The 11,391-nt window shown below is 64.2% G+C and overlaps 1 protein-coding gene across 2 annotated transcripts; it reads left to right on the top strand.

Annotated features, from left to right (window-relative positions):
- The first annotated feature begins 778 nt into the window (after positions 1-778).
- AMPD2 (adenosine monophosphate deaminase 2) lies at positions 779-10,343 on the top strand. Of its 2 annotated transcripts, none has more exons than XM_055138535.1 (18): positions 779-1,166; positions 5,663-5,793; positions 5,900-6,030; positions 6,149-6,217; positions 6,311-6,422; positions 6,590-6,776; positions 6,909-7,050; positions 7,139-7,228; positions 7,324-7,453; positions 7,535-7,729; positions 7,812-7,943; positions 8,060-8,223; positions 8,311-8,437; positions 8,523-8,686; positions 8,763-8,883; positions 8,958-9,131; positions 9,256-9,366; positions 9,458-10,343. In XM_055138535.1, exons 1-18 carry the CDS (start codon positions 1,157-1,159, stop codon positions 9,665-9,667), a joined length of 2,400 nt encoding a protein of 799 aa, XP_054994510.1. In that variant the 5' UTR covers positions 779-1,156; the 3' UTR covers positions 9,668-10,343. The 2 variants fall into 2 exon arrangements, with proteins under 2 accessions (XP_054994510.1, XP_004620118.2); XM_004620061.2 differs by lacking the exon at positions 779-1,166 and adding an exon at positions 1,786-1,968.
- Positions 10,344-11,391: the final 1,048 nt, after the last annotated feature.

The following is an 11,391-nucleotide window of genomic DNA, read 5'->3' as shown; positions in this document are numbered from 1 at the left end:
CAAACTCCCTTTAGGTAGGATTCTCCGCCCCGAGAAGTAGGGGGATTGTTTGGGTGGTATCTGTGGATCCCTCAAAGCGCCCAAACCCACATCCACAGAGTGCGTGGCTTAGGAACCAAGGCCAAGGATACAGCAATGCCAACGGCCCAGGACAGACACTGTTCCAAATGCTTAAGTCATGCTGGCTCTATTCTAACACCCACCAGGAGTTGGGATACATGCTACAGGGGAAGCGCAGAAAGATCGCAGACATTTTCCCAAGGTCACTCAGGAAGGAGGTGGGAGTCTGAACCTCCACATTCTGGCTGCAGAGCCTGAGCGCCTACCCACAAATATAGAAATAAATGTGGGCTGGAGAGCCAGAACTGCAGGGCACACCCTGCCCGCCAAGCCTGCCAGAAGAAACTGACATCCGTAGAGAAAGAACGCCAGGGGGCGGGGGTGGGGGGACAGGACTTAGGCTAAAAATGTATCGCGGAACAATAATAACTTTTATTGGACGCTGATTTGGGGTCAGGCAACCGCGCAAAAGTGCATAACACTTGATCATCACTGTAGTGCCTCTGAGGGAGGAACCGGGACGACCCACACGCAACCTGTTGATGAGGAAGCACACACTCGCCCGTGACTTGCCCACAGCTGCCGACCGCCGGGTGCTGCCGCCCACGTGGCGCCCGGCCGAGGGGAGCGCGGCGCGGGCGTGGCCGGGCGTGGGCGTGACCGGGCCGGCGTGGGCGGAGCCGGCCCGGCGTGGGCGGGGCCCGGCGTGGGCGGGGTCTCGGACTTGGCCGGGCCTGGGGCGGCGGAGGAGCGCGGCCGTGCCCACGAGCTTCTGGTGGGGTCGCACCTGTTGCGTGGCTCCCTACCCACTGCAGCTACTGGAGTGCGATCCCGAGTCCCCCGGGAGGCGTGAGAGGAGCCGGGTCGAGTTCCGGGCCCGCTCCCTGGGGAGCACGTGGCCTGCCGGCCTCTGGAGTGTGGGGCCGGAGTCGGGGGAGTTGGGTCCCCGGGGTCTCCCGGCAGTTTGTGAAGGCTGCCTTCTCGCCCGCGTCCAGGTGCCAGGGTCGGGGCCCGGGGTCCCGCGCCCCAGCCCGCCTTCGTGGCTCTTTAGATCCTGGCGGGCCGACTCCCCGGGACCTCGCAGGGCTCGGGCAGCATGAGCTCAGGTGAGTGCGCGCGGGCCCGGGGACCGGGAAGCCCCCCAGCGCGGCCCCCGCGGCCCGGCCTCCCGCCTTCCTAGAAGGCAGCTGGTGCCGGACAGTGGAATTTCCCCAGGGCAGGCTCCTCCCTGCCGGCCGGGATTCTCAGTTCCACTCCCTCCTCCCGGGTGGGCTCCCCCAGGGGACTCGGGGGCAGGAGGGAATGGGGGGGTCGCCTGTTTTCCGCCGGGCCCGCCTGCCCCGCGCGGCACGTGTTCTGAGGTTCGGGGAGTCTGCCTGGGGCTCCTGTTTGCTCGGATTATTTTCCTCCAGGCTGCTGGACCAGCGGCCATGGACTTTGACTCTCCTTTGCCCCCGAGCCCGGGCCTGGGGCGAGGGCTCGTGCCGGGGTGGGGGGTGGGGAGCGGGGGGCCCCGGGGGGAGCAGGGGGGCCGGCTGGCCTCTCCCATCTGGTGCTCTCTCCCTCGGGCCCAGCCACCCGCAGTCGCGTCACTCCGGGGACCGCGGAGGGGCGGGCAGGGCTAAGGGGCGGGGATGGAGGCCCCTTCGCCGACGTTGCCTAGACAACGGGAGGAATCGTGGCCAGGGCCGCTTCCGCCGGCGGGGCGCTGCTTCCTGCCTCAGTCACTCCCGCTGGGGGCGGGGCGGAGGACGGGCTTGGAGGTGGCCGTGCCGGGCCCAGCTGCTGCGGCTCGGACGCCCCCCGCCGGCCCCGCGGCCCAAGCCATGGCATCCTACCCCTGCAAGGCCAAGGCCAAGTGTCCCTTTAAGAAGCGGGCCAGCCTGCAGGCCGCCTCTGCAGTGCCAGGTGAGCGTGTGCCCCCAGCCCCGGCGCGGGCTGTGCACGGCCACTGCTTTCTCTCCAGGGTCGCCGGGCCCCCGGAGGGTGGCGAGGGGACTTTGCCAGTGCCCTCTGTGCCGCGGTGCCCAGCATTCGGGTGGCTGGAACGGCCGGCTCGGGAAGTCGCTGGCAGCTGGTTGCGGTGACAGGTCTCGGTGGTGGGGATGCCCCAAAAGGGGGAGTGGGCGGAGGTGCCGTGTGAGGGGGGTGTGTTTGCACACGTGTCATCAGTACCCAGGCTGGGCCTGTTGGCGCTTGTGAAGGGGGGGACTCTGTGTGCACGGAACTGGGGTGCGGGCAGGATGCGCCACTGGCAGCGGTATCTTTCCCACTCAGGCTCGGCTCTCCTCTGGGGACCCCCGTTTCCAGAGCCCTCCCTGGAGTCTGACAGTTGGGTTCACCCTGTGCTAGTTGGTCTTGAAGATGGGGCTCACCTGTTTTTGCCAGCCGCTGTGCGCTTGCTCCTGGGGCATCTTGTGAGCCTCCCTCAGAAGTCTGGGGTGTCCTTGGGCTGGCCGGAGTTTGGGCTGCATGTGCTGCTTGCCTTGGTTGGGCTGCGTCGCTGGTAGGCATTGCTGCACCATTTGGAACAGGCAGCGTGGTGTGCCTGGCTCCCCTCGGCTTGCCCAGGTACAGCTGTCAGCTCTGGGCTGACAGGAAGAGCCACCCCTGCCTTGGTGACCAGGTCAAGGCCAGCCTTGCCCTAGCCACCAGTGGGTATCAGTCCTGTGGGCTGGTGACCTGCCTTTGGTGTAGGCTCAGGCCACTGATGGTGCTTAGCCTGGGGTCTGCTCAGGTGGGTGCCAACAGAGGGTCTGTCCCTGGGTCCTAAGGTCTGCAGGCCTTGGGGTGAAAGATTTGATATTGTAGCTCAAAGCCACAGTGCCCTGCTTGCTGAGCCTCTTAGCAGGCGGCAAAGGGCTAGTGGTCAAGAGGGTAGACCAGGTGCCTGGTTTTACTAGTTTTAGATTGATAGGAGTGGCTGAGAGGTAGTCAGGCTGGCGTGTGTGTGTGTGTGTGTGTGTGTGTGTGTGTGAGAGAGAGAGAGAGAATATGTGAGAGAATAAGTGAATGTGAATGAGAGTGTGAATGTTTGAGTGTATGAGAATAAGTGTGTGAGTATATGAATGTGAATGTGTATGTATATGAATGTGAATGTATGAGTGAATGTATGTGACTGTGTGAATGTAGGTATGTGAATGTAAATGTGTGGATGTGAGTATATATGAGTATATGTGTGTATGAGTGAATGTGAGTGTGAGAGTATGTGAGTGTATGTGTGTATGAGTGTGTGTCTGTGTGTATGAATGTGTGTGAGAGACTGTGTGTGTGTGAGAGAGAGAATATGTGAGAGAATGAATGAATGTGAATGAGAGTGTGGATGTTTGAGTGTATAAGAATAAGTGTGTGAGTATATGAGTGTGAATGTGTATGTATATGAATGTGAGTGTGTGAGTGAATGTATGTGACTGTGTGAATGTAGGTATGTGAATGTAAATGTGTGGATGTGAGTGTATGTGAGTATATGTGTGTCTGAGTGAATGTGAGTGTGAGTATGTGAGTGTATGTGTGTATGAGTGTGTGTGTGTATGAATGTGTGTGAGAGAGAGTGTGTGTGTGTGTGTGTGTGTGAGAGAGAGAGAGAGTGTGTGTGTGTGTGTGTATTGCTGAGACTGGGAACTTCCAGCGCACTCATCAGGAGACCCCACAGCTGGATCTTCTCGTCCAGGCTCAGAGAATGTGGAGGCCACTGCTTGTGCTAATCTCCTGTGAACCCTGGAAGCCTGTCCAGCGAGGGGCCTGGCGAGCTTGTTGAGGTTGGGGGTAGTTCTGGCTTCTGGAACTATTTTGTTCACCCCAATATTGCTGGGGGCCCCTGAGCTGCATGGTGGAAGTGGGATGGCCTTTGAGTCAGCTCCTGCCAGTCTTTCCACAGTGGCCCAGGGCCGTGATGCCTCTCGGGGAGGGAGGGTGTTGCACAAGGAGAAGGGGGATCTTGTGCAAACGGGCCTTAGGCTCTGGCTGACGTACACCCTGGGGATGAGCTGCTGCGCTGCCCTTCCTGCTCTGCCCTCTCCAGTAAGAGAGCGCACCCCTCATCGCTGCCTGCCAGCTTCTCTCTCTCCTCTGCCCTGCACTGCTCATTGCTTTGGCCTAGCTGTGACCTGAGACCCCCCCCGGCCCGCTACCCCCTGCCCAGTGGCTCGGACTGCATGTGGGCAGTTTGAGGGGCCCAGGAGACCATGCTCACGGATGCTGTTCTCTGTGGAGCCCTCACTGTGCCCTATCTCTGTCAGCCTTCTGGCAGCCTTAGAGCTCCCGCCTCTCCCAGGGAAGGCCTCATTCTGGGAGGGTCCCCAGCTGGGTTAGGAGGACTGTGTGAGCAATATAGGAGCTGCTGGGTGCGGCGATAGGGGTGCCGGCCCTGCCTTGCCTCCCTCTGCTCTTTGGCTGTCCAGGCCCTGCCCAGTACTGCCCCCAGGCCAGTGATGTTTTTCATTGCCCCTGCCCCCCTAGTCCACCCTAGCCACTATAGCTTACTCTCTTCTCCCCCTTGAGAGACCCACTTTTGATTAGATTCTGGCCCTGCGCAGGGTAAGGCTATGTTTGGTTTTGGGATTCCACAGGCCTCCAGCACCCCCCTTCCTAACTCTTGGGGTACCCTGAACTTTCTCAGTCCCGGACATGTGTCCTGCTGGGGTCTCCCCTGCACTTGGTACAGCCCATGCTGGCCCCTGATCCAGAGTTCTGGAGTTCTGGGTGCAGGCCGTGGGGCGCCAGCCTCGCCAGGTAGGGCCCGGGGCCCAGGCCTGCGGCGGGCGCCTCTTCTTCCCTTTTCCCTGCCTGGGACTGAGCGGGCTGCCGGGAAGTGGGCCCAGAAACTTGAGGGCTCACTGCATGGATGGAGCCTGCCACCCGGAGCCACAGTGCAAGGATGTGGGGAGGTGTGGGGGCATGTGGGGGCCTGGCTGGCGCCAAGCTGCCCTGGACACCCAGAGCTGCGGGGCCTTTTCACTCCTGCCCTGCTGCTGGCCCGGCCCGGCCCCCTGCTGCTGATAATCCCTGCCCAGGCCCTCCTGGGGCCTCCCGCCCAGATCCCAGCCCTGAGTGACGCAGGCCCTTTGGGGGAAGGGGGGCGGCCAGCAGAAGGAGGGCAGCCGGGGCGGGCCTCTGCTTGGCAGCTCCGGGGTCCTAGGGAGAGGGCAGGCCTCTGGGGAGGGCTTGGGGCTCCTGTGCCAGCCAGCTCCTCCGCTTCCTGCCCTCACTTCCCTGTCAGAGCCGAGTGGCGCCGTGGCCGCCTCAGCTGGGCTGTGGGTGGCGTGTGGGCTGTGGGCCTGGGAGGGGGATGCCAGGGCGACTCCCCGGGAGTGTCATTGTGTGGAAAGGGCAGGCCTGAGCCCGGGATTCGGACTCCAGGCCTAGAGTCAGTGACCCCTTCCTGGGGCTGACTCAGGGCCCCCCCTACCTGAGCCCGGGATTGGCGGGGGGGGGGGTGTCTGCTGGTGGGAGTCCTTTGTAAAAGGTGAACGGTTTATGTGATCTGAGAATCAGTGTGGGGAGGCCCCTAGAGGATTCCTCTGCTCCCCCTGCCTGGGCCTGGCTCAGGGCTTTCGGTGCTCCCCGCCAGCCTCTCTGACCCTGGGCATTACTGTCTCCACAGACACTCGGGGAGGCTTGGGGGCCCCCCCGCTGCAGTCTGCTCGCTCCCTGCCGGGTCCTGCCCCCTGCCTCAAGCACTTCCCGCTGGACCTGCGCACCTCGATGGACGGCAAATGCAAGGAGATCGCCGAGGTACGGCTGCCTCAGACCCCCATCCCGTGCCCGTGGCTGCGCCCTGCTCCCGGCACCCCGGGCTCCTGCTGCCGCTGCCCGCTCAGTGGCCTTGCCTTCCCTCCAGGAGCTGTTCAGCCGCTCGCTGGCCGAGAGTGAGCTCCGCAGTGCCCCGTACGAGTTCCCCGAGGAGAGCCCCATTGAGCAGCTGGAGGAGCGGCGGCAGCGCCTGGAGCGGCAGATCAGCCAGGATGTCAAGTGAGCCCGGCCACAGCGCCCCTGGGCGGCACAGGGAGCCCGGCCCTGTGAGGGGGCGCAGCGCTTAGCCCGGCCTCCTGCTCCCTCCTCCCTCACTGTGCTGCTCTCCCGCCTCCAGGCTGGAGCCAGACATCCTGCTTCGGGCCAAGCAAGATTTCCTGAAGACAGACAGTGACTCGGACCTCCAGTGAGGAGGGCAGAGGGACGGGGTGTGTGCGTGGGGGTGCCTCGGGGGTGCACGACGTCAACGTGCCCCCTCCCATGGCGTCTCCTTCCACAGGCTCTACAAGGAGCAGGGCGAGGGGCAGGGGGACCGGGGCCTGCGGGAGCGCGACGTGGTGCTGGAGCGCGAGTTCCAGCGTGTCACCATCTCCGGGGAGGAGAAGTGTGGGGTGAGTGTTGGCGGGGCCTGGGCTTCTGGGCGACCCCGGACGCCGCCTGCCCCTGAGGAGGGAAAGCTCCTTTTTCCCGAGCCATGGGGGTGGGGCCGGCTGCCGGGAGGGAGAGGGGCTCTCAGCCCCGGGCCAGAGACGGGGCACTCAGCCCGCCCTGCCTCCAGGTGCCATTCACAGACCTGCTGGACGCCGCCAAGAGCGTGGTGCGGGCGCTCTTCATCCGGGAGAAGTACATGGCCCTGTCGCTGCAGAGCTTCTGCCCCACCACCCGGCGCTACCTGCAGCAGCTGGCCGAGAAGCCTCTGGAGACGCGGCCCTACGAGCAGGGCCCGGACACCCCCGTGTCTGCCGGTGGGACCCCGTCCTGGCTCCCTCAGGCCCCGGGGGGAGGCGGGGCGGGGGCACCCGCTCTCTTGCTGGGTGCACTGCCTGCCGCTCCAGTGTGAGGCAAGCCTGGCCCCGCCCTTCTTGCCGCCCCTGCAGATGCCCCGGTGCACCCCCCGGCGCTGGAGCAGCACCCCTACGAGCACTGTGAGCCCAGCACCATGCCTGGGGACCTGGGCCTGGGCCTGCGCATGGTGCGGGGCGTGGTGCATGTCTACACCCGCAGGGAGCCCGACGAGCAGTAAGAGGGGCATGGGGCAGGGGGCACTGCGCTGGGGGGCACGGGGCTGGCTCGCTCTCCTCACGGGGCCGCCCCCCGCCCATACCAGCTGTACCGAGGTGGAGCTGCCCTACCCTGACCTGCAGGAGTTTGTGGCCGACGTCAACGTGCTGATGGCCCTCATCATCAACGGCCCCATGTGAGCCCTCTCTCCTCCCCACCCACCACCCCACCTGCCCCCACTGGGGCACCCTGCAGCCCTGGCCTGACTCCCAGCTCTCTGCCCCTGCCCAGAAAGTCCTTCTGCTACCGCCGGCTGCAGTACCTGAGCTCCAAGTTCCAGATGCATGTGCTGCTCAACGAGATGAAGGAGCTGGCGGCCCAGAAGAAGGTGCCGCACCGGGACTTCTACAACATACGCAAGGTACGCCGTGCCCCTGCCCGCCTCTCCCCCCTCCTCCCCGCCCAGTCCCTGCAGGACCCGGCAGCCCCCCTGTCCCCTCAGGTGGACACGCACATCCACGCTTCGTCCTGCATGAACCAGAAGCATCTGCTGCGCTTCATCAAGCGGGCGATGAAGCGGCATCTGGAGGAGATCGTGCACGTAGAGCAGGGCCGGGAGCAGACGCTGCGCGAGGTTTTTGAGAGCATGAACCTCACGGCCTATGACCTGAGCGTGGACACGCTCGACGTGCACGCGGTCAGTGGCTGGGCCGGGGGCTGGGGGACCCTGTGGGCCACGAGTGGGGCCGGTGGTAACCCGGGCATCTCCTGACCCCCAGGACAGGAACACCTTCCACCGCTTCGACAAGTTCAACGCCAAGTATAACCCCATCGGGGAGTCTGTCCTCCGGGAGATCTTCATCAAGACCGACAACAGGGTGGCCGGCAAATACTTTGCGCACATCATCAAGGTGAAGAGGGACCAGGGGCAGGGCCCCCACTGCTGGTGAGCGGGAGGCGGGGAGCCAGGGGGAGGTGTGGGAGCGGGCGCCGTCTGTCCCCGACCCTCCCCTTGTGTGGCTCTCAGGAGGTGATGTCCGACCTGGAGGAGAGCAAGTACCAGAACGCGGAGCTGCGGCTGTCCATCTACGGCCGCGCCCGGGATGAGTGGGACAAGCTGGCACGCTGGGCGGTCATGCACCGCGTGCACTCCCCAAATGTGCGCTGGCTCGTGCAGGTGCCCCGCCTCTTGTGAGTGGCCCCCTCGGGGCAGGGGGCTGGCTGGAGGGCCTCCCCGCTCCCTGCCCTGACCCGCCCTGGCGCGGCCCTCTCCCACAGCGACGTGTACCGCACTAAGGGCCAGCTGGCCAACTTCCAGGAGATGCTGGAGAACATCTTCCTGCCTCTCTTCGAGGCCACGGTGCACCCCGCCAGCCACCCTGAGCTGCACCTCTTCTTGGAGCACGTGAGGGGGTGGCCCGGGCGGGCAGGGGGCAGGGGGCAGGGCAGGGTGGGGCAGCTGGGGCCTGACCTGGGGGGCCCCCGTGTAGGTGGACGGCTTCGACAGCGTGGACGATGAGTCCAAGCCCGAGAACCACGTGTTCAACCTGGAGAGCCCGCTGCCCGAGGCGTGGGTGGAGGAGGACAACCCGCCCTACGCCTACTACCTGTACTACACCTTTGCCAACATGGCCGTGCTCAACCACCTGCGCAGGTGCCCGACCGACCCCCCGCGCCCCCTGCCCCCCCGCAGGGCGGCGAGCTCGGCTGACTCGGTCTTTGTGCCCCAGGCAGAGGGGCTTCCACACGCTCGTGCTGCGGCCGCACTGCGGGGAGGCTGGGCCCATCCACCACCTGGTGTCGGCCTTCATGCTGGCTGAGAACATCTCCCACGGGCTGCTCCTGCGCAAGGTCAGGCCCGCCGCGCCCCGCCCCCTCGGCCCGCCTGGCCGCCACGCCGCTGACCCCGCCCTCCCCGCCCGCAGGCCCCCGTCCTGCAGTACCTGTACTACCTGGCCCAGATCGGCATCGCCATGTCCCCGCTCAGCAACAACAGCCTCTTCCTCAGCTACCACCGCAACCCGCTCCCCGAGTACCTGTCCCGCGGCCTCATGGTCTCTCTGTCCACCGACGACCCCCTGCAGTTCCACTTCACCAAGGTCAGCACCCGCGGCGGCCGCTGTCTGGGGCCTGGAAGGACACCGGGCCGCAGGGGCTCAGGGTGGGTGCTGCCCCCTGCCGGCAGAGTGTGGGAGCGCGGCCTGAGGGAACTGGCTTGTGCAGGAGCCGCTGATGGAGGAGTACAGCATCGCCACCCAGGTGTGGAAGCTCAGCTCCTGCGACATGTGTGAGCTGGCGCGCAACAGTGTGCTCATGAGCGGCTTCTCCCACAAGGTACGACCCCTACCTGCCGCCACGCGCCATTGGAGGGCTCTAGGAGGCCCCTGCCTGGTCACCCCCGCCCTTCCCCATCCATCCCCTGCAGGTGAAGAGCCACTGGCTGGGACCCAACTACACTAAGGAGGGCCCCGAGGGGAACGACATCCGCCGTACCAATGTGCCGGACATCCGAGTGGGCTACCGCCACGAGACGCTGTGCCAGGAGCTGGCGCTCATCACGCAGGCCGTCCAGAGCGAGATGCTGGAGACCATCGCTGAGGAGCCGGGTGTGCCGCCAAGCCCCGGGCCTCAGTGAGCACCCCCCAGCTTGGCCGCGCTCTGTCCTGGTCTTCTGCATGTGTCCATCCTTCTGTGTCCTGTCCTGCATGTCTCTGTCCCATCCCGCCGTGTCTGCCCTCGACACCCGGGGCGAGCAGGGCCTCACCTGTGCCTCAGCCTTGGCTCTGTTCCGACGGTGCTTGGTCACCCCTATGGGCATCTATCTGTCCACAGGCCCTAGGGATGGTTGTGGGGGGCTGGCCCCTCTAGCCACAGGGGTCCCATCTGGACAAATTTGAGCTTGTGTTTTAGTCCCTGTCCAGTTTGTGTGGCTGGGTGCTGTGGGAAGCCGCCGTGTGGACGTGCCTACTCTGGGCATGGGGCTGCGGGGTCTGTGAGACTCCAGCAGTCCTGGGGCGGGTAGCTGGGCTGGGGGCCCCCTTGCAGCCCTGGCCTCTGCCTCTGCCAGCTCCCTGCCTCTGCTGATCACTGCCGGCCCCCGGTGCTCCCCGTGCCCTGGGCCAGGCAGCTGGAGGCTCTGGCTCTGCCTGTTCAGGGGCCATATCCCCTGTGTGTCCCCTGAGTTTTCACACAACCTGGGTCCCAGCCAGTCCCCCGCATTACGTTCTGGACCGAGGCCTTTGCTGTGAAATGCAGTGTTTCGTACAATCCTGCCTTTCCTAGTGCATGAGAAATAAAGATTATTTAAGTAATGAGGCACTGTGGTCTCTGCTGGGAGTGGAAGGAGCCCCCAGGGTCCAGCACATTCTGAGGCTGCTATTGATTTGTGCTCAAGGGGTCTGACAGAGGGAGCAGCCGGAGAGCAGAGAGGCTCTGGGCTGGGGGATCATATGCCTCCCCCACTCAGCCCGGCCACCTGGCCTCTCCTTCCTGCCCGAGACTGGACACTGGGCACAGCCAGTCCATGTGGGAATGTGTGCCTACAGGCAGGCCTGGCGCCAGCAATCCTTAGACCCTGGAATCAGCAGACTTGCCCTGGGAGCTTGTTAAAAACGCTGAGTCCAGGGCCCAGGGCCCAAGTTCACTCCCTTGGCAGAGTTCTGCCTTGCAGTTCCGTCCGGCACTGCCTAGCTGGCTTGAGTGTGATCTCTCGTGTCCCCCACTAGTCAGGGCCTCTCAGAAGGAAGCTGGGTGGGGGGGATGGTGCAGCCGGGAAGTCTGCAAGTAGGCCCCTCAGTCTCTACTTGTGTTTCTTTTCTTCTTGGGCCACATCCAGTGATGCTTGGGGATTACTCCTGGCTCTGTACTCAGGAATCTCTCCTGGTGGCTTTGGGGATCAAACCCAGTTGACCAGGTGCAAGGCAAGCTCCTTACCTGCTCTGCTCTCTTCAGTATACTCTGCCCCTATTTCTGATGGTTGCCAGAGTGTGTGTCTGTGCATGTGTGTTGGGCCCTGTGCAGTGTGTGTGTGTGTGTGTGTGTGTGTGTGTGTGTGTGTGTGTGTGTTGGGCCCTGTGCGGAGAAGGCAGTGGCTGAGTGGGAAGGGGGATGAGCAGGTGGCCCCAGAGACCACAAGCTCCCTGGTGTCTCTGTCCCCTGAGGGCTTGGAGCCCAGACCTAGGCACCCTTTTGTGCCCAGGGAGCCACCTCGTCAATGGTGCTGTGTCATTTCCGAGTGGTAGAGCTCAGTGTGAGATCAAGAGATGGCACAAGTTTGGCCGAGTTCGGTTGGAGAATCAGGCTCAGGAGGGCCAAGTGGCCTTTGTCAAATGGAGCCTCGCCCTGGGATGGTGAGGATGG

Source organism: Sorex araneus, chromosome 5, assembly GCF_027595985.1.
Source record: "Sorex araneus isolate mSorAra2 chromosome 5, mSorAra2.pri, whole genome shotgun sequence".
Taxonomy (NCBI): Eukaryota; Metazoa; Chordata; class Mammalia; order Eulipotyphla; family Soricidae; genus Sorex; species Sorex araneus.
The sequence above is the reverse complement of the archived record's forward strand: the minus strand, read 5'-3'. Positions and strand labels throughout refer to the sequence as shown.

Excerpts from the sequence above, each read along its gene's own strand:
- AMPD2 (XM_004620061.2), top strand. The coding sequence starts at position 1,887 with ATGGCATCCTACCCCTGCAAGGCCAAGGCCAAGTGTCCCTTTAAGAAG. Across the intron at positions 9,132-9,255 it reads TGCAGTTCCACTTCACCAAG|GAGCCGCTGATGGAGGAGTA; the intron begins GTCAGCACCCGC and ends TGGCTTGTGCAG. Across the intron at positions 9,367-9,457 it reads TGAGCGGCTTCTCCCACAAG|GTGAAGAGCCACTGGCTGGG; the intron begins GTACGACCCCTA and ends CATCCCCTGCAG.